Here is a 23,507-nt window from a genome sequence, read left to right as displayed (position 1 = left end):
CAGAACTGCCGATCCCGTGTTAATGGTTGTATTTACTCCAGGTCAGGACTTGCAGATAGACAGATACCTTCTTAGACTTGACTATTTGTAGGTAAGAGATCACTCCTGTTTGAAGGTGACCCACTAGTTCTGTTCTTGTGTTAGACCCGCCTTATGCTTTCAAGGGCCTTACTTAGTGGTCACTTTACCTAAAGAATTTAAGGCTGACAGTTTTCTCGATGGAGTTTAAGGGAATCCAAGATTACTTGCAACAATTTGCCTATCGTGCAACATTGGACTGTGGGTAGAATGGTTGTATATCACACTCGAGAAATTTTCAAACTGCCCAACAGAGACAGAAACATACATTGTATATTATAAGGTGTGTAAATATGTATAAATACTGTTTATAAAAATTATAAGAAGACACACGTGATGCATATGTTAGTGAAATGGAATTATTTATGTGATATGACGCAGAAGTGTATCACTCCCTCCCCCTCCCCCACTTGGGCTGGAGGGTAGAGCGATGGTCTCGCTTCATGCAGGACCGCGTTCAATCTCCGAGCGTTCAAGTAGTTGGGCACCATTTCTTCCCCCATCACATCCCTAATCCTTATCCTGACCTCTTCCAAGTGCTATATAGTCGTAATGGCTTGGCGCTTTCCCTGATAGTTCCTCCCCCCTCCCACCCCCCAAAAAAAGCCTCAATTGACACAAACAAAATATTGACTACTGCAACACACACACACACACACACACACACACACACACACACACACACACACACACACACAGTCCAACAACACCACCCTCTGCATAGAAACCCTCCCTTCCCCTCACCCTACCTGCCCCCACCCAACCCTCCCTCCCCCACCCCACCCCATTCTGACCCTGTCACCCCTTCCCCATTCCCATCATGTCCCCCCTCCCATCTTTTCCCCCCTGTCTCCCCTCCCCCTTCATCCCATACCCTCCCTATCCCTCCTTCCCCCTCACCCCGTATCCTCCATGTCCCCCCTATCTCCTTAACCCACACCCTACCTGTGCCCCCTTCCCTTATACCCCCCCACCCCAAAATCCTCGTGAGACCCTGCAAACCACCTCACAGATCTTCTCACCCACGGAACAGCTTCCCACACCAGCAGAATGCTCGCCAAGAAAGGGACATGAAAATGAACAGAAGAAAGTGAGCTTCAAGGCAATGTACACTAACATAGATGGAATTACAAATAAAACAAGTGAACTTGGAGAATGGGCACTAGAAGAAAACCCAGACAAATTAGTACTCACAGAGAAGCAAAGGAAGAATCCGTGGTTTAATAGGGAATGTATGGAAGCAAAGGAGCTGAACAAAAGGGCATAGAGGAACTTCCGTAATAACAGAACACCAGAAAGTAGAGAGAGATACCAGAGAACCAGGAACGAGTATGTTAGTGTGAGAAGAGCAGCTGAGAAAAGGTATGAAAATGATATAGCTAATAAAGTCACGACCGAACCAATGCTACTACACAGTCACATCAGGAGGAAGACAACAGTGAAGGAACAGGTGATGAAACTTAGGGTGGGCGAGGACAGGTACACAGAGAATGACAAAGAGGTGTGTGAAGAACTCAACAGAAGGTTCCAGGAGGTCTTTACAATAGAACAGGGAGAAGTCGCGGCGCTAGGAGAGGTGGCAGCAAACCAGGTGACCTTGGAAAGGTTCGAAATTACAAGAGATGAGGTCAAGAAGCACCTATTGGAGCTGGATGTGAGAAAAGCTGTTGGGCAATACGGAATCTCACCATGGGCATTGAAAGAGTGTGCAGGAGCACTTTGCTTGCCACTCTCCATAGTGTACAGTAGGTTACTGGAAACGGGAGACCTACCAGAAATATGGAAGACTGCTAATGTAGTACCTATATACAAAAAGGGTGACAGACAAGAGGCACTGAACTACAGGCCAGTGTCCTTAACTTGTATACCATGCAAGGGGATGGAGAAGATTGTGAGAAAAAACCTAGTAACACATCTGGAGAGAAGAGACTTCATGACAACCCATCAACATGGGTTCAGGGAGGGTAAATCTTACCTTACAGGCTTGATAGAATTCTACGATCAGGTGACAAAGATTAAGCAAGAAAGAAAAGGATGGGCGGACTGCATTTTTTTGGACTGTCGGAAAGCCTTTGACACAGTACCCCATAAAAGGTTGACGCATAAGCTGGAGAAACAGGCAGAAGTAACTGGTAGGGCGCTCCAGTGGATAAGGGAGTACCTAAGCAATAGGAAGCAGAGAGTTACAGTGAGGGGTGAGACCTCAGAATGGCGTGAAGTCACCAGTGGAGTCCCACAGGGCTCTGTGCTTGGACCTATCCTGTTTCTGATATACGTAAATGATCGCCCAGAGAGTATAGACTCATTCCTCTCAATGTTTGCTGACGACGCCAAAATTATGAGAAGGATTAAGACAGAGGAGGACAGCTTGAGGCTTCAAGAAGACCTGGACAAGCTGCAGAAATGGTCGAACAAATGGCTGTTAGAGTTTAACCCAAGCAAATGTAATGTAATGAAGATAGGGGTAGGAAGCAGGAGACCAGATACAAGGTATCATTTGGGAGATGAGATACTTCAAGAGTCAGAGAGAGAGAGAAAGATCTGGGGGGTTGATATCACGCCAGACCTGTCCCCAGAAGCTCATATCAAGAGGATAACATCAGCAGCATATGCCAGTTTGGCTAACATAAGAATGGCCTTTAGAAACTTGTGTAAGGAATCTTTCAGGACATTATATACCACATATGTCAGACCAATCCTGGAGTATGCGGCTCCAGCATGGAGTCCATATCTAGTCAAGCATAAGACTACGGTATGAGCTATGAGGAGAGACTACGGGAATTAAACCTCACTTCGTTGGAAGACAGAAGAGTTAGGGGGGACATGATCACCACATTCAAGATCCTCAAGGGAATCGACAGGGTTGATAAAGACAGGCTGTTTAACACAAGGGGCACACGCACTAGGGGACACAGGTGGAAACTGAGTGCCCAAATGAGCCACAGAGATATTAGAAATAACTTTTTTAGTGTCAGAGTGGTTGACAAATGGAATGCATTAGGAAGTGATGTGGTGGAGGCTGACTCCATACACAGTTTCAAGTGTAGATATGATAGAGCCCAGTAGGCTCAGGAACCTGTACACCTGTTGATTGACGGTTGAGAGGCGGGACCAAAGAGCCAGAGCTCAACCCTCGCAAGCACAACTAGGTGAGAACAAGGTGAGTACACACACACACACACACACCAGGCGCAGCAACACTCCTCAGGCTGGCACCAGGCTAGCAGCCTCGCTGGCACCAGGCTAGCAGCCTCGCTGGCACCAGGCTAGCAGCCTCGCTGGCACCAGGCTAGCAGCCTCGCTGGCACCAGGCTAGCAGCCTCGCTGGCACCAGGCTAGCAGCCTCGCTGGCACCAGGCTAGCAGCCTCGCTGGCACCATGCTAGCAGCCTCTCTGGAACCAGGTTAGCAGCCTCGCTGGCACCAGGCTAGCAGCCTCGCCACCAACCACTCACTCCGCTAACATGCTGCGTGATGTCACGCACTTGAACTCTTTACTTCCTCTAATTTCAGTGGTATTTTTAGAGGAGTTGAAGGGAGAGAGGCTGAGCAGGTAGGACGGCTGAAGTGTGAGAGGGGGGGGGGGTGCAAGGGATGGGAAAGGAGTGTCTTAGCAATATGTGTGGCATTAATTCTGTCTCTCTCTCCCACAGTCGCCGTCAGTGTTGTCAATCACGGGATCATCTTATGATAAACTTCCACCCATTAATAAGTAAGTCGTGTACAGTTTAGGTGTTCCACAAGGTCTTGCCTGACGCTTTAATATATATATACCACATCAACTTTCACACCGATATATCAGTTTAAATCCCCCCTGGGGTAATTTTTTTAATGGAAAACTTTGTTTTTCTTTAAACTTTAAACCAAGTACATTACTGAGAAGAAATAGAACTACTCAATAATGTCAATAGTTCCACACGTAGCAATTACTCGCAAAAATCACCATTTTTGTTTTTTGTTTTTTTTCCAGGGAACCAGAAAAATTATTTGAGAAGCCGACCCGGCGCCACAGCCTGGGGGACGTCCGGCGCCCTGACACTGTCCTCAGCCTGCGCAGTCCACTCAGGTGAGGCCCTCATACCCTTATCCTCACTCGACCTTCCTTGTCTACACCTTATACCCAGCTCCCCATACACAGCTTCATACGTGGCTCCTCATACCTGGCACCTCACACCCCCCACACATCTGGCATCAACTTGCACACACGAACGAACAATATAGCTGAACCTCAGACCTTAGTACAACTGTGTGCTGCATAAAATGTCATGTATAAAATGTATAATATTATACATTGTTGGGCGACGAAAATTGGAATATTGAATATACATATACATAGAGCATGGACATCGACAAAGGAATTCACTTTAGCAAAGAATGTATAGTGTTGTATAGTGATGCATGATCATAACTGTAGTATTATACAGCAACGCATCTAGGGAGTGATTGGTCTGTCGATTGATAGTGGCACCCAGGGAAGCGTTGTATTAGTGATAGCATGATTAAGCTACGTACACGGCACTCAGAGAGTTATTATGTATTTTGTAAACCCTCTATACAAAGATTGTTAGAAAGGCGAACACAATGATTGGTATTAAAGGTTGGTATAGTTACGTTGTGGAGTATTTGAAGGTTGGTTGAGAGTGGTAAACTTTGCTTACGGTCTAGTAGAGACTTGTAAACTTCGGTTATGGTCTAGTAACCCAAGTTACGACAATGCTGTATGAAATGTCTCAATGTGAGGTCTTTACTGCTCTCGAATTGTGTAAACTGCATCATGTTGTCCATGGTGTATCTTTATGGTGTGTACAATGTATCCTCATGTTGTTCATGCTGTATCATTATGGTGTGTACAATGTATCCTGATGTTGTTCATGTTGTATCATTATGGTATGTACAATGTATTCTCATGTTGTATCATTATGGTATGTACAATGTATCCTCATGTTGGTCATGTTGTATCCTTATGGTGTGTTGTGAAGATATCGACGCCATCTGTGAAGTGAGGTGTGACGGTATCCACGCCATTGTGAAGCACTACCGACCACAGTTTATTTAGGTTAGGAGGTGAGTCGATGACAATGCGCTCTGTTGAGGGAGGTGATGATGTCAACGCCATCTACTGAGTGCACCCGACCATATTTTCTGTTCCCCAGTCAAAGGTTGTTATCATATTTTATACCTGTGTAGTTTCTGTCTTGCTAGTAACTTTTTAGTCTGCAGAAGTGATGTGAAGAGTATCGTGGTCAGCAGAAACCAGTTCACCCAGGGCAGTCCTGAACTCTAGATGTGTTCTAGCGAGAACAAGTGGTCGCGTTGGTATAGACAGTGATATGAGGCTTAATAGCAATAAGGGGTCGAAAGCCTTGCTGAATTGGGATAATAGCTTCTTCACTGTTAAAATTAGTGGTATCTGGCTCCACCGCCTTTATGCTCAACTGATCTGAAGTTTCCCATTTGACACCTGGTAACTTCATCTTGCCTTGAAGTCGGGAAATTCTAATTCAATCAGTTGATATAAGTTTGTATTATTGAAAGTCAATGATTGGAGAGGCATATTTGCTCCCAACAACTCTCAATTGGCCTCATGGTATATATGTAGCAGTTCCTTCTCACTGCTAGTTGTTCCTTGGAAGTCATCTATATACAGGTTACCCCCTCCCTTTCTGGCTCGTTGTCGCCGTGAGGGGGCTTGGTGGGCGGCTGCCGGAGTGTGATGCTCCATGGGTCAGTCCTCTGTCCTTTTGTGGCCTTATTCTCCGGCTGCTGTCTTTACCAATTTTGGCCAGAACTCCCTTTTTTTTTCTCTCCTTGTGTTTCGTTTTTCTCTCCCCTCCCCCCTCATCTCCTTTCTCATTGTCTTTTCCTGCCGACCTTTTGCCTGTTTTGATTATTCTCTTGGACTTCTTCTATTTTGATGCCCGGGTGTTTGAGGAAGCATCCTCTTGCACCCGTAGAACTGTAGTACCCAACGTAGAGAGCGAGGGGAACCTTTTATTGTCAATCCTCCTTTCGTCACTGAACCCGATCTCGACGGACTCAGGGTTCTTAAGGTGGCGTTTGTGGGGCGTATACTCATGACGCACCCCTGGGGCACCCCGGCAAGATCAGCTATAGCTTCTTGTTGGGTGTCCTGCCTCTAATTGTGGCTCCATGGTGGGTATGGGGGCACATGTGTGAATGAAAGTTTTTTTTTCAAAGTTTTCATGGCTGATAATGTTTCCCTCGTTCCTTCTCGGGCTCGTGGGGTGGGCGACCAAGCCCCCGAGTCGGACTGTGTTGGAAGACCAGGCCCTGTAGCCCCCGCTGCACTGGGCCCTGACGACCTGACTACTCCCCCCAGCTCCCCTCCCTCCTCTACCTCATGGTATATATGTAGCAGTTTCTCATGGTATATATGTAGCCATGGGGTCGAGTCCCCAGCCCCCAGTGGTGACCGCCTCGTCCCCTGGCACGGCTTCATCTCTCATTGTGAAAACTGCGCCTTTTACCCCCCCCCCCCCATTTCTCTCTCTCTCTCTTTCTCTCTCTCTGGGGGTTCTCAACGCTGTCCCTGCCACGGCTGCACTCGCACAATCCCTTCCCGTAATAGTATTTACAACGCCTTGTTTGGTCCCGCTACATGAGCTAAATACTTTGATCTCCACCATTTGGATTCTACTCCTCCTGACGATTTCTCCCTCCATAAACACCTTGTTGATTCGGTAGATGCCTCTGTTACTTTTAACTCTACCAGTTATGGTACACGTGTCGTCGCTCATCCTCCTCAGGATGCAGCTACTCGCTTAGCTGCTTTGTCCTGCATTGGAGAGACCCCTATTCGGGTCTCCAAAAATGCTCGGTTAAATGCCAGTGTTGGTACTGTTCTCCTCCCACACCATGTTTCAACTGGTGTTCGGGACCTCAAAGATTGCCATGAGGATATTAAACATATCCTCGAAGCCCAAGGCCATTCAGTCCTCCAGGTGGACACGTTTACTCGACCCCCTCATGGTCGTCGCCGTCAGCCCCTTCGAGTTGTAAAAATCACCTTTGATAGTAGGGGCCCTTCCACCCTCTATTATTTTTGCTGGTGCCAGATGCTCCTTTCAGGAGTACATTCCCTCTCCTAGACTTTGCAATAAGTGTTGGAAGTTCAGGCACGGTGTCCTCAAATGCACCAGTACTGTGTATCTGTGCCCCATGTGTGGGGACGATAGTCATTCTAAGTCAGAGTGCACTTCTCCCAAAGCTCGCTGCCTCAATCACGCTCATGTATGCACTACAAACTCGAGGAAGCCGTCCTCAACTTGAAGCACCGTGATCGTTTGTCTTTTCCTGAAGCGAGACGCAAAGTTCATTGTCTCGCCCCTTTCGCGAGCATCTTACGCTTGCATGTTGCGTTCTACCTCTCCTCGTCCTTCCCGTCTTCCTCAGTCACAACCGTTTCCAGGCCTTAAACCCGACAACACCCACCACCTCCTCCCCTATTCCTTTGCCTCCTGTCCTGGATGATCTCCCTCCCGGTTCTCCATCTGGGGTTTCCCCTCTTCCTACCCAGTCCACCATATCTCCTTCATCTTCTTCCCCATCTCCCCCCACTCTCTTCCCGACCCTCCCCCCAGTCTCTTGACCCTGCACGCTACCTGACTGACCAGGCTGATATCCATCATCCTCCCAACAACCTTCGTGTTTACTCCCGTTCCTCTTCTCCTGCTGAGACCATTGAGTCTGTCACCCGGTACGTTGTTACTGGAACGCCTGTCTCTTCGAGTCAGAAACGTAAGCCTGGCTCCTCTCCTTCTTCCTCTCCGGCGGGTAAGAAGGTTTCGCTTTCTTCCTCACCCCCTCCCTCTGACTCTGTCACTACATCCCCTCCCATTTCAGTGGTCGAACCCCCTGTCCCAGATATGGAGGTTTCTTTCGCCCCCGATTCCCTCTGTTGCTGCCCTTGCTGAGAGTGTACTCCCTGACTTCTGCCCCCCCCCCCCTCCTCCAGCTGTCCTTGCCTGCCCTTCTCAGTTGTCTCCACCTCCTCCGGACCCCGTTAGTCCGCCTCTGGTCTGTCCTCTCGCTCCCTTCCCTCTGTCCTTACTAAGTTTACCCATGCCCCCTAACCCTGATATTGCCGACCCCGCTCCTAATCCTGACCCTGATCCTGAGATTCTTTAATAAACTGTGTTCTTCTATATCTTTATTTCTTTCTTGTTCTCTGTTACTGTCCTTTCTCTTTGATAATGTCTATTCTTCAGTGGAATATGCGTGGATTTTATGCCAACTTCCATGAACTCCAACTTCTAATTACACAGTTTTCACCACTTTGTGTTTGTCTCCAGGAACCAATGCTTGGTGCTCGTCTTGGTCACTTTCATGGTTATTCCTTTCTTTTTTCCCCCCTCCCAGCTCTTGCTGGGGCCCATAACTCTACTGCTCTCTTAATTCGTTCTGATATTCCCTTCGTCCCCCTACTTCTTCCGTCATCTATTCATTGTTCTGCTGCCCATGTTTTTGTGGGTAAATGGTGTACAGTCTGTTCCATTTATCTCCCCCCCCCCCCCCGCAAATGTCCCACTTTCCCTTCCTGATCTTAAGCACCTCCTGGACACCTTGCCAGAGCCGGTGCTCCTTTTGGGTGATTTCAACTGTCAACATTCCCTCTGGGGTGATGTCCTGACAAACACCCGAGGCCGTCTTCTTGAACCGTTCGTCCTTGCTTCTTCCTCTCTCTTCTAAATTCTGGTGAGCCCACTCATGTGGACTCTCGAACTCGCACCCTTTCCTGTCTTGATCTTTCTCTCTGCTCGTCGTCCCTTTACTTAGATTTCACATGGCAGGTTCTTGATGACCTCCATAACAGTGATCATTTCCCCATCCTTGTTTCTGTTTTCTCTTTCCACCCTCCCCTCTCCTTCCCTAGGTGGCAGTTGCTGACTGGAGCCTATTCACCCTCCATGCTACTCTCTCTGACCTCTCCTCTCTGCCTCTTCCTCGCGCCCTCCTTCTTTTTTATGACACTGTCATAAAAAACAGCGAACATTCCACCAGCAAACGCACATGGAAGTGCGTTCGCTGGTGGAACGTGGACTGTGCTTGGGCTGTCCGCTGTTAGCGTGCAGCCTGGAAGAAACACCGCCGCCGGCAGACAGCTGATTCCTTTATTTTGTTTCGGAAGGCAAGTGCGGTGGCCCGTAGGACCCTCCATACAGCTAAATGTGAGAGTTGGAAATCTTATGTTTCCACCACTACGTCCGATACTCCTCTGCCATAGATCTGGAAGATCTGCAAGATTGCGGGCAAGTTCGTTCCAGATGTCTCGCCGGTTCTGCACCTCTGTGGTATTCTTGTCGCGGATCCAGTGAAGGTCGCGACCGAACTGGGTTCCCACTTTTCTTCTGTTAGCTCTGGTTCTTATCTTCCTCAATCCTTCCTTCTTTGTTAGCCTGTTCTTGAATCTTATCCTTTAGATTTCCGCACTCATCTCCGCCTTCTCTATAACGATCCTTTCTCTCATTCTGAACTTCAGTCTGCCCTGGCCCTCTGCGAATCTTCGGCGGCGGGCTCGGATGACGTTCATTATGAGTTGCTTCGCCATCTCCCTCCGTGCACGTCTCGATATTTACTGAGTCTGTATAACCAGGTCTGGGAGTCGTCGTCCGTCCCTGAGGACTGGCTCGATGCCGTTGTACTCCCTATTTGCAAACCAGGGTCTCTCGGTACGTCCTCTAAGGACTTCTGCCCTATTGCTCTCCCGAGTTGTTTGCAAGCTGTTTGAGCGTGTGGTAAATGTCCATCTGATGTGTTCTTGGAACACCATCACCACCTCTCTCCTTCTCAAATTGGTTTTCGCAAGTGCCGCAGCACGACTGATGTCCTGGTGAACTTTTGCTGCGAAAACCGCAACCCGTTCTCGCAAATTTAATAAGTCAATATTGACTTATAAAATTTGTGCATAGGTGACATACTTACCATAATAGATACCCTTAAAAAGATTCATAGAAAACACCGACCTTACCTAACCTACTTAGTATGTTAAGATAAGCATCTTATTGCTTCGTAATTACAATTATTACCTAACCTATAATAGGTATAGGTTAAGTAATAATTGTAATTACGAAGCAATAAGATGCTTATCTTAAGATACTAACAAGGTTAGGTAAGGTCGGTGTTTTCTATGAATCTTTTTAAGGGTATCTATTATGTTTAGTATATCACCTATGCACGTAGTTAATAAGTCAATATTGACTTTACGAATTTGCGAGAACGGGTTGGAAAACCGCCATTGTTGCTGTCATTTTTGACCTGGAAGAGGCTTATGACACGACTTGGAGATACCATATTCTGTCCCAACTTCGTTCTTTTGGCCTTCGTGGTAATCTCCCTCTCTTCCTTCAAGGCTTTCTCTCTAGTCGTACCTTTCGAGTCAGGCTTGGTACCACTCTGCCTCTTTTTGGCAGTATGAAGGTGTGCCCCAAGGTAGTGTTCTTAGTACTACTCTCATTTTGGTTGCCCTCAATGGTCTTCTTTCCTCCCTTCCTTCTGGTATTTTCACCGCTCTTTATGTTGACGATCTTACTCTTTGCTGTCAAGGTGATGATTCGCCTCTCCTTCAACGGCGGCTTCAACTTGCGATTGATGCCGTGTCATCTTTGGCCACCAATCATGGCTTCAAGTTCTCTACTACTAAGACTTGTGCCATGACATTTACTCACCTCCGTGTTGAATGCTCTAAGGCCCTTAAACTACTAAAGGTTTTGTCCCATACTTCTTGGGGAGCAGAGAGACGCACGCTTCTCTATTTGCATTCCTCTCTCGTCCTGTCTAAACTCGATTATGGTAGCCCTGCTTACTCTTCTGCTTCTCCTTCTACTCTTCGCCATCTTGATCCTTTGCACCATACTGGGCTGCGCCTCAGCTCTGGTGCTTTTCGTTCAACTCCTACCCTCAGCTTGTACGCTGACACTGGCTTTCTGTCTCTCCAGGACCGTCATGATCGCTACTGTCTTCGCTATCTTGCGCGATCCTTCTAGCACCCTCACTCTCGCCTCTATCGTGCTTTGACTTTTACCCCTCCTGTAGTTCCTGTTCCTCTTCACCACCTTCCTCTTGCTGTCCATTTGTCTTGCTTAAAAGATTCTCTTTCGGTTCGTATTACTAATGTTTCTCCTCGTATTGTTCCCTCCTTGCCCCCGTGGAGGGTCCCCCTTCCCATATTTTGTACTTCCCTGAACTGCATCACTAAAGCTTTTACCCCTCCTACAGTTCTGAAACGCCTCTTCCTTGAGCACTTTTCTTCTCACTCCCACTCCGTTCCCATCTTCACCGACGGGTCAAAGTCTGCTGATGGTGTGGGCTACTCTGTTGTTTTTCCTAACCACACTTATATGTGTTTGCATTCCTCCGGAGGCTAGCATCTTCACAGCAGAACTCTATGCTATTCTCTATGCTCTTCATCTCTTGCTTTCCCGGTGTCAATCCTCCTTCGTGGTGGTAGTTGACTCTCATAGTGCCCTAATGGTTTTAGGGTCCTTTAATCCGATCCACCCGGTGGTCATCAAGATTTAATATTGGCTGTTTCTTTTCTCCAGTAAATTTAAGTCAGTTGCGTTTTGCTGGGTTCCCAGCCATGTTGGTGTCTCTTTAAATGAGCATGCGGATGCTGCCGCTAAGAACGCTATCCGCACTTGTCCCATCTCCCATAAAGTTATTCCTTATTCCGACTTTTACCCAGTTATTCATGCCTCCATCCTTGCCCGCTGGCAGAGCTGTTCGTCTTCTGTTATTGGTAACAAACTGCGTCCTCTTAACCCTCAAACCGCTAGGGGCCCAAATGGAATTAACACCCACAGGCGCAACAAAAAAGAATATCCAAAGAATTCTTTCGTCTTATTCAAGTGTTCATTTTTGTTCCCTGATCACGTAAAAAATAAAAAAAAAATCGTAGGTGGCATATTTTAGCCGCAATAGGGTAGGGAAGTGTGGCAAAAAAGGGGCGTTGGCAGAGCCTTCGCCAGACGAGGTCTACTCCGCCCGAGCTGTCAGACGGCAGTTGCCACAAATATATTATTACCTAATTATTTCAATGTCTCTGATTTTTTCTTATTTTTTTGCAGTAATATTATTCCATGCAGTGAATTGTGGTATATTTATCTAATAAAATGTGTGAACCATCGCTGTACTCAAAATTATGGTTATCTTGAGATGATTTCGGGGCTTTTTTAGTGTCCCCGCGGCCCGGTCCTCGACCAGGCCTCGACACCCAGAAAGCAGCCCGTGACAGCTGACTAACACCCAGGTACCTAATTTACTGCTAGGTAACAGGGGCGTAGGGTGAAAGAAACTCTGCCCATTGTTTCTCGCTGGCACCTGGGATTGAACCCAGGACCACAGGATCACAAGTCCCGCGTGCTGTCCGCTCGACCGACCGGCTCCCAGGGTGGTGCATATTGGTGAATAAATTATGTTCATAAAACAAACAAATAGTTTTGCTGTTGTTACACTATATACACAGGTTATATATAAGTATCTGCATGTTTTGTTCACCATAACGAACTACTTAGTTGGTGTTGTGAGTCAAAAAGCAACGAGGAGTGACCGCCACACACCAGCCAGCCACTCCCTCCCTCAACAACACCTCACTTGCCCTCATTCTCCTCCCACAATGCTGTTTTTGCATTTATTCACTATACACAGACGTTGTATATACGTATTTACATGTTTTGTTCACCATAACTGTACATCTAAGCTTGTATGGTGAGTAAAGGCACAAAGACTTAGCTGCTCACAAAGTCAGCTGGTGGCGGCCATCCTCGAGGCCAGACACACTAATATTTCTCCTCCAACAATATTGTTTGTGGTGTTATTACGCTATATACACACAATATATATAAGTATCTACCTGTTTTATTCACCATACCTGTACAAATAAGCTGGTATGGTGCCCAAAGACCATAGTGGACCATATTATATATATATATATATATATATATATATATATATATATATATATATATATATATATATATATATATATATATATATATATATATATATGATATGCGCGGTTTAAGGGTTAAGAGTCGTGTGTCCCAGTGGCCTTCCTCCTGCCACCATAACCGGCGGTGGGAAACGGCTCTGGCTAGGTTTCGTATTGGCCATATCTGTTTAACTCACGGTCACTTAATGGAGCGCCACCCTGCTCCTTATTTTCCAAATTGCATTGTCCCTCTTATGGTCATGCATATCCTTGTTGAATGTCCTGACTTCCAGGACGAGCGTGTGTCTTGTTTTCCGACCGTCCCTCGCAGTCGTTTGTCCCTTGATAGAATTCTTGGTGACTCGGATACTTTTGATATCGTTCGCCTTGTGCGTTTTTGTTCTCGTATTGGCATCCTTGGTAATATTTAGCGCCCTCTGATTATCCCGCACATTTGATGGTGCTACATAGCCTTCCCAGTTTGGTGCCTTCTATTGATAATTACTTACTATATACAGGTTGTTGCTAATTTCGGTCTTATTTAGGTTACTGGACTTCTTTAAATGCGTATCTAAGGTTGCTTGAAGCAGAAACGGTGAAGAAATAGCTCCAAACAGAACTGATGCTAACCTGTAAGTGATTATTTTACTGGAAGACTAGGATCCTTTATCTATAGGAACTTGGTGTAATTTCAGTCCTTTTCCTGGAGACCTACCCTAAGGAATGCCTTGCTTGCCAGCCATGTATGCATAAGCCCCTATGCAGAATTTTAACATGTCGTACAACCTTTGTCAGGTTAGGGCCAGTTTGAAGGTAGTCATTCAACGAGACACTATTCTGTTTGGCCTTAGCACTGCTGTTAAACACTATCCTGATTGGGGTAGTAACTTTGTCCTTCAGTACTGCATGGTGTGGCAAATAGTATCTCTCTTTAGGGTCATCATTGGTTGCAACTTTGATTAATTTGTAATCGAGTTGTTGTTGGATTATGTCATAGTACAATTACACATTCTCAGGTTGTCTATTCAAGCGCAACACCTGAGACCTTAATTGGTTTTGTGCCATGAAATGATTTACTGATAGCTGAGGATGATTTAGCTTCCATGGTAGCCTGACCCAGTATTGAGTCTCTGAAGACCACTGAGTCCAGGTATTGTTTGTATGTTCATTCACAGACATGTGTCTGAATTTGAGTAGGGACTGTTCTCCGTGTCGCGCAACCATCACTGGGTTGACTTGTTTGTTGTCTACAAGTGTGGGCTTCCTTAGACTCATTACTGGGTCAGTGAGCAACTTGCCTCCTGCAAATAATATGTTCATTCTCTGGTGTTTAGTACTTCCAGTGAAGAATTTGTGGTAATAGTCTGCACCTACAAGTATTCCAGTTTTAGTGAGGTGATCAGATGTGATTTTCTTATCGGCTAACTTAATTCTCTTTTCTTGTAGGAATGTCTGTTGTCCCTCGACCATGAACATGTAGGTCAGATGTAACTCTGTTGACTACTATGGCCTTCTTGAGCTCATCTTGAGATGATTTCAGGGCTTAGCTTCCCCGCAGCTCAGTCTTCGACCAGGCCTCCTTTTTGTTACAACCCTCCCCCCCCAGGAAGCAGCCTGTAGCAGCTGTCTAATTCCCAGGTACCTATTTACTGCTAGGTGAACAGGCGCATCAGGATGAAAGAAACTTTTTGCCCATTTGTCTCCTCCTCCACCGGGGATCGAACCCGGAACCTCAGGACTACGAATCCGAAGCGCTGTCCACTCAGCTGTCAGGTGCCCAACCTGTACAGGTCGGACATATCAGTCTAAACTTACTTAAGGCTGGACCACTTTGTAGTCTTGGAGTCCTGTGCTTGTCGGGAACCCTGTTTGTTTAATTTTATCTGAGTTACAGGCTTTAATTCATCTGCCACCTGTGTGACAAATACTTTTTGGGACCTTAGTGAAATAATCCACAGGTGGTGTCCTTGGTCCTTTTGTTTATGATGAGGAGTTGGGCAGTGGGCAAAGTTGTGATGTTTCTTGACTCTGTCAATGGGACACTTATATCCTGTCGTACTTTGCAGTGCTGTACAATGGTGGAAGACTCTTCTTCTTCTACCTTCTTATGCTTTGGAGACTTTGGCAACCATGTCTCCAACACAGTGCTGCCTGGTGCTGGCTCTTATTGCACCTGTTACCAGTGCACAGTTGGGTTGCACAGATGTTGGTGTCATGTGACCTGAGGCACCTGCTGCATTTATGCAACTCCTTGAGTCATTTTACACGCATAGTACGATCAGGGTAATTTGGGCAGTGATACACGGAGTGCTCGTTATTACAGAACAAACATGTCCTCCAGCCTACAGCACCTTTGGGAGTCACTGCCTTGGGTTACACGGTGACAGTAGGTTTGAAAGGGACTCGCTGCATATGTGCCCACACTGCAAGATTTCCACTTTGGAGTGGAGGTTGTTGGTTTAGATTTTATTGGAGAACTGGGTGTACTCTATGGTTTACATTGGGTGCTTAACGAAGGTTTAGTTGTTGGTTTAGAATCCACAGAGTTAACAAATTTATTACAGAAGTTATCCCAACTTTTATCTTCTGTTCCAGAAAATGTGGGAAAACAAATTGAAGGCAGTTTAACTTCTGGTTGTGTAGTATTAGGGGAAGCTGTGGGTGTTGCCTTACTTTGGGCAATTATTTTGACAAAAGAATTTAATCTGGCTTGAGTATTATACTCGTATTATGCAAGATCAGCAATAATATCATCAAATTCTGCTGCAGGTAAATTGGTGTTGGAAACATCAGTCAAATATTTTTGTATCTGACATTTGATTTGCTCAAGCTTGCTTGTTGCTAACTGAAAGTAGGTTTCCAGTTCAACTGGAGATTGTTTAGACAATCATGGCATTTATTAATCTGTTCTGTTAAGTGACCCTTAAGACCTGTCAGGGTCATTTTCAATTTTACTTCTGAAGTAGCCATGCTGGCGGCTTGGCGGTGGTTTGCAGGGCATATAATGTTGTTGCTAACGTAGCTTGATATTTGCTCATAAATTCTGAGCAAGAACTAATGGTAGCAGCCTAGGGTTAAATTTTCAGTCACTAGGTTAAATCTTACCTGTTTGGAAGTTGGCACATAAATTCTATGTCTAATCACACAAATAATTTGAGTGGTAATCAGTGTTACTGTAGGAATACCACAGGCGAGCCATTCATTATCACCATTGGATGGATTAGTGACACCAATTAAAACTCAAATATGAATTTTTTATAATTAAAATATAAGGGGTATAGTAATGTATATGATAATATTATACAAGTAAATTAATTACGTGTACAACACAACTCATGTTGTGATTGGTCCTACCCTAATTAATCACTGCACTGCACAGAGCAATTTAAGGGGCTGAATTGAAGGTGCACAGAGCACCATATGGCAATCATAGGTATAGCGTAGGATTCAAAACTGGCATGCGGTGACTTAAGTATGAGATGGATGCCCGAGGCCTCCAGTAAGCATCTGCCATTTTGAAGAAAAAAATCCCAGTATGCCCCATAGCCATCAGAAGCCTCAGTATCAAGGTAGCAACCATGTCGGACGCATCATCAATGAGCTCCCGGTCTATGGTCAGCCACGGTGTTGAAAAACAACTCTCATTCCAAAATACAGGACATATTGTTTGATGAGGAACATATTTGTGACAATAAAGACTACAGTCTTGATAAAGACTTAACTCCGGGGGCTGACACATGTGATACGAACATTGAGGTGGACGATGTTGAGTGTGTACAGCACACGCATCTCGCCTGGCCTCCCACGCTGCGTTGGTGAACACCACTGGATTTACCATCACCATCTGTGTTATCTGACATGTCTCTACTGAGTGATAATATAGGTGACGAGTCATTTTCTGGGTTCAGTTACAAAGGAACAGATACAAGCAGTGTTGATGAACGGAGTGCAAGTGGCCACGGTGTTTCTAGGCAGGGTTCTGCTGCCCCAGCAACAAGCCAAGGCAAACACCACCGTGTCACGCGGCCTGAGGGCAAAGACGGCAGTGAGCCCTCGACATCAGGTGTTCATGGTAGTGGTTCGTGGTATACTATGCAGAACAGCCTCATCACCTGGCATACGCAGCCCTAGCACAAGACGATGGAGCTATGCTGTTGGTGCTCGTGCTGGTCTAGGCGCCAAAACTAAAATCACGGGTGTACTTGAGTGGGAGGATTGTCAGTTGTGTCCCACAATTTCCAGCATTTAATAATACCTAATACCCATGTTGGTGTGACACCGTTATTCCTCTATACTGGTGATGGTATAGCTGAAATTGATTATTTTATGACATATTTCGATCAGCTATTCATGGACCATCTCATTGCAGAGACGAACCGATATGCTCTGCAACTCAGTGCCTCAGAAATTTTACCTGCTTCTCGAATGACATGTTGGAAAGACATGACTACTGAGGAAATGTGTTTTTATCATTGTGCATGATGATGAAGCATGCAGAAAAACACGTGATCTATAATTATTTGAACTAAGACAGCCTGTTTCCAACCCCCGTGTTCAACAGGTACATGACACGTGATAGGTTCCTCCTGCTTTTCAGGGGTTGCACTTTGAGAACAATGATAATGAAGACAGACACAACAAACTGTGGAAAGATATTTAGTGAAATTGAGAGGAAAGTTTCGTGACTATTTTGTACCAGCACAGAATGTTGTGATTGATGAATCACTAGTTCTATTCCAGGGACGACTGACGGTCAAGAAGTACATATCATTAAGGTAGCACAGGTTTTAATTAAAGTTCTTCATGTTATATGACTGCGAAACTGGTATGGTCATGGACCTCATATTGTATTCAGGTACAGACGTTGACATACCAGGTCATGATCCACATGGGTTCTCAGGCTGTGTCGTGAAAACATATATCTGGTTGATGATTGGCCGAAGTGGGTTTCCAGGCTTGTGTGTCTTGACATTTCCATACGCGTATCCAGGTTTGTATTCCCCAACAAATACAAACCTGGATACGCATATGGAAATGTCAAGACACATAAGCCTGGAAACCCACTTCGGGTAATCATCAGCCAGATACCCACACCTACGTACAGACTGGCGAAGCGACTCAACGGCTTGCTGACTCCTTATGTCCCTTGCGCCTTCAGCCTGAAGTCTCCAAAGGAATTTGTTGACTTACTGCGGGGAACACGGGCCACAGGGATAAGAGCCTCGTTGGACATAGAATCACTGTTTACCAACGTACCTGTGGATGAAACAATCGGGATGATAGCCGACAGAGTGTATTGTGATCCGGCCTGTACTCCTCTTGACACACCAGAAAACATTCTAAGGAAACTACTCCAAGCTTGTACGAAAGAGGCACCTTTCTTGAGCCCGGATGGGCACATGTATATGCAAGTAGATGGGGTTGCCATGGGTTCTCCCCTAGGTGTCCTGTTTGCGAACTTCTACATGGGTACTATCGAACAAAAGGTCTTAGTCGACATGAACTTGAAACTGGCCATATACTGCAGGTATGTTGACAACATTTTTACACAGGTACCTGATGTCAGACATCTGCAGGAGCTGAAGGAGGCATTTGAGCAGAATTCTATGTTGCGTTTTACTTACGAGATGGAGAAGGATGGGAAGCTGCCCTTTCTAGATGTAACAGTCATGGAGAGGAGCGGAGGTTTCCACACTGCAGTCTACACTAAGGAAACATAGGAATGTGCCTAAATGCCAACAGTGACTGCCCAGACAGGTACAAGAGGAGTGTTGTTAACGTTTATGTCGACCGTGCTCTCAGCCACAGCTCAGGATGGAAGCAAGTCGATGAAGAACTCTGTAGGGTAAGGCAGGTCCTAGTCAACAACGGCTTCTCCAAGGGTTTCGTTGAAGACATCATAAGAAGGAAAGTGAAACGCCATGCAACCTCTGAAGAGACAACTAACACAACACCTATACCCCCTATTAGACTATTTTACAGGAACTTCTTTTCCACAGCTCATAAAATGGAGGAAAGGGTCCTGGAAGATATTGTTAATAGAAACGTTATCCCTACAGACAAAAATCAGAAGATACAATTGACGATTTACTATAAATCCAAGAAAACTGCCAACCTACTCATGAGAAACTCTCCAGACACAAAGCAGAACGCTTTGAAAGAGACCAATGTCGTCTATGCCTTCAAATGCCCACTTGGGGACTGTTAGCCTCAATGAACTCAGTATATAGGCAAGACAACAACATTTCTTTCCAGGCAGTTAACGATGCATAAGCAACAGGGCTCCATTAAGGAACATATAGTCTCTTCCCACAACCAGACCATCACCAGAGAAGTCTTAAAAAAAAATACGGAAATCATCGATAGATATAGCGATAGCAGGCGGCTTGATATCTGCAAGGCACTACACATTAAGAAGTCGACACCAGCAATCAACAGCCAATTAATGCACAACTATATTCTACCCACTTCAAGACTCTGCACCAATATAGAAACATCAAGAAATATGGGCCAATAGGCCCTTTGCATTTACTTCCATTCTTCCCCTTTAACTTTACCCAATATTACCCAATATTTCGTGTTCTATCTTGTGTTGAAAGTTTGTTTTCACCTCATCCAAAACTGTTTTAACATATCACCTCACCCAAATGCAGGTATATAAATTGAAAAGCCGTTTGAATTACAGCATAGTAAGAAATCTGTTTTAGTGTTTGCAGGTTATAGTTGTGTGTGTGTAAATTAAAGTCTTTGAAAATGTAATAAGTTATTACGAAATGCGTTCAAGTGTCGCGTCAGACTAGAAATAAAAATGAATTTTGGAGAACTGATTTTTCAATTACCATCGACAGTGAAAAGAACCATAAGAAATATTGAGAAAATTCGTGTTAGAATTATTAATCTTACTTTTTCGGTCATATTTAATAATATAATATATATATATATATATATATATATATATATATATATATATATATATATATATATATATGTATATATATATATATATATATATATATATATATATATATGTATATATATATATATATATATATATATATATATATATATATATATATATATATATATATATATATATATATATACATATATATATATATATATATATATATATATATATAATGTATATATATATATATATATATATATATATATATATATAATATATATATATGTCGTACCTAGTAGCCAGAACGCACTTTTCGGCCTACTATGCAAGGCCCGATTTGCCTAATAAGCCAAGTTTTCCTGAATTAATATATTTTCTCTAATTTTTTTCTTATGAAATGATAAAGCTACCCATTTCATTATGTGTGAGGTAAACAAATTTTTATTGGAGTTAAAATTAACGTAGATATATGACCGAACCTAACCAACCCTACCTAACCTAACCTAACCTATCTTTATTGGTTAGGTTAGGTTAGGTTAGGTAGCCTAAAAAGCTAGGTTAGGTTAGGTAGGTTAGGTTGCCGAAAAACAAATATTTCATGAAAACTTGGCTTATTAGGCAAATCGGGCCTTGCATAGTAGGCTGAGAAGTACGTTCTGGCTACTAGGTACGACATATATATATATATATATGTATATATAATATATATATATATATATATATATATATATATATATATATATATATATACATATATATATATATATATATATGTCGTACCTAGTAGCCAGAACGTACTTCTCAGCCTACTATGCAAGGCCCGATTTGCCTAATAAGCCAAGTTTTCATGAATTAATTGTTTTTCGACTACCTAACCTACCTAACCTAACCTAACCTAACTTTTTCGGCTACCTAACCTAACCTAACCTATAGAGATAGGTTAGGTTAGGTTAGGTAGGGTTGGTTAGGTTCGATCATATATCTACGTTAATTTTGACTCCAATAAAAAAAAAATGACCTCATACATAATAAAATGGGTAGCTCTATCATTTCATAAGAAGAAAATTAGAGAAAATATATTAATTCAGGAAAACTTGGCTTATTAGGCAAATCGGGCCTTGCATAGTAGGCTGAGAAGTGCGTTCTGGCTATTAGGTACGACATATATATATATATATATATATATATATATATATATATATATATATATATATATATATATATATATATATATATATATATGTCTCTGAAAACTCAGACCCCAGAAGTGACTCGAACCCATACTCCCAGGAGCAACGCAACTGGTAACTACGGGGCGCCTTAATCCGCTTGACCATCACGGCCGGACAAAAGGAAGTGATAGCCGAAGCTATTTGAACCACTTCCCCGCCGGCAACTCGGATGGTAATCTTGGGCATAGCATTTTATCAAATCACCTCATTCTTTGGGGGAATGGTCCTGGGGACCATTCAGGCTTGTTCGCATATATATATATATATATATATATATATATATATATATATATATATATATATATATATATATATATATATATATATATATATTTACCTGTTGGAGGTAAATCAAAAATCAATTCTCCAAAATTCATTTTTATTTCTAGTCTGACGCGACACGGGCGCGTTTCGTAAAACTTATTACATTTTCAAAGACTTTAGTTCACAAATACACAACTGATTAGAACTTACGTATCTCCGATTTTATATCTACATTTGAGTGAGGTGGGAGGGGTGATGTGGCATTAACACAAGACAGAACAAGAGGGGATATTGATAGGGTATTAAAAGTATCAACACAAGACAGAACACAAACAATGGGTATTGAATAGAAGTGTTTGTAGAAAGCCTATTGGTCCATATTTCTTGATGCTTCTATATTGGAGCAGAGTCTTGAGGTGGGTAGAATATAGTTGTGCAATATTTGGCTGTTGATTGCTGGTGTTGACTTCTTGATGTGTAGTGCCTCGCAAACGTCAAGCCGCCTGCTGTCGCTGTATCTATCGATGATTTCTGTGTTGTTTACTAGGATTTCTCTGGCGATGGTTTGGTTGTGGGAAGAGATTATATGTTCCTTAATGGAGCCCTGTTGCTTATGCATCGTTAAACGCCTAGAAAGAGATGTTGTTGTCTTGCCTATATACTGGGTTTTTTGGAGCTTACAGTCCCCAAGTGGGCATTTGAAGGCATAGACGGCGTTAGTCTCTTTTAAAGCGTTCTGTTTTGTGTCTGGAGAGTTTCTCATGAGTAGGCTGGCCGTTTTTCTGGTTTTATAGTAAATCGTCAGTTGTATCCTCTGATTTTTGTCTGTAGGGATAACGTTTCTATTAACAATATCTTTCAGGACCCTTTCCTCCGTTTTATGAGCTGTGGAAAAGAAGTTCCTGTAAAATAGTCTAATAGGGGGTATAGGTGTTGTGTTAGTTGTCTCTTCAGAGGTTGCATGGCTTTTCACTTTCCTTCTTATGATGTCTTCGATGAAACCATTGGAGAAGCCGTTATTGACTAGGACCTGCCTTACCCTACAGAGTTCTTCGTTGACTTGCTTCCATTCTGAGCTGTGGCTGAGAGCACGGTCGACATATGCGTTAACAACACTCCTCTTGTACCTGTCAGGGCAGTCGCTGTTGGCATTTAGGCACATTACTATGTTTCCTTAGTGTAGACTGCAGTGTGGAAACCTCCGCCCTTTTCCATGACTGTTACATCTAGAAAGGGCAGCTTCCCATCCTTTTCCATCTCGTAAGTGAAACGCAGCACGGAACTCTGCTCAAATGCCTCCTTCAGCTCCTGCAGATGTCTGACATCAGGTACCTGTGTAAAAATGTCGTCAACATACCTGCAGTATATGGCCGGTTTCGAGTTCATGTCGACTAAGACTTTTTGCTCGATGGTACCCATGTAGAAGTTTGCAAACAGGACACCTAGGGGAGAACCCATGGCGACCCCATCTACTTGCTTATACATGTGCCCATCCGGGCTCAAGAAGGGTGCCTCTTTAGTACAAGCTTGGAGTAGTTTCCTCAGAATATTTTCTGGCATGTCAAGAGGAGTACAGGCTGGATCACGATACAATCTGTCGAAATAGAAAATATTCTATTCCAAAAAACCCAGTATATAGGCAAGACAACATCTTTTTCTAGGCGTTTAACGATGCATAAGCAACAGGGCTCCATTAAGGAACATATAATCTCTTCCCACAACCAAACCATCGCCAGAGAAATCCTAGTAAACAACACAGAAATCATCGATAGATACAGCGATAGCAGGCGGCTTGACGTTTGCGAGGCACTACACATTAAGAAGTCAACACCAGCAATCAACAGCCAATTAATGCACAACTATATTCTACCCACCTCAAGACTCCGCTCCAATATAGAAGCATCAAGAAACATGGACCAATAGGCTTTCTACAATCACTTCCATTTCAATACCCATTGTTTCGTGTTCTGTCTTGTGTTGATGAAATTAATACCCTATTAAATACCACCTCACCCCATCCACCTCACTCAAATGTATATATAAACAAATCTAAGATGTGTAAGTTCTATTCAGTTGTG

The 23,507-nt window shown here is 43.9% G+C and overlaps 1 protein-coding gene across 1 annotated transcript in view; it reads left to right on the top strand.

Annotated features, from left to right (window-relative positions):
• The window catches only part of LOC123771022 (uncharacterized), a 570,661-nt gene that overhangs the window by 497,148 nt on the left and 50,006 nt on the right, over positions 1-23,507 (top strand). The window contains exons 31-32 of the mRNA XM_069324755.1: positions 3,731-3,789; positions 4,048-4,143. Coding sequence (XP_069180856.1) covers positions 3,731-3,789; positions 4,048-4,143 — 155 coding nt within the window. The remainder of the gene's footprint in view (positions 1-3,730; positions 3,790-4,047; positions 4,144-23,507) is intronic.

The sequence above is a fragment of the Procambarus clarkii genome, chromosome 14, assembly GCF_040958095.1.
Source record: "Procambarus clarkii isolate CNS0578487 chromosome 14, FALCON_Pclarkii_2.0, whole genome shotgun sequence".
In the NCBI taxonomy this organism is placed as follows: domain Eukaryota; kingdom Metazoa; phylum Arthropoda; class Malacostraca; order Decapoda; family Cambaridae; genus Procambarus; species Procambarus clarkii.
Note: the sequence above shows the minus strand (reverse complement) of the source record. Positions and strands in the feature narration are given on the sequence as shown.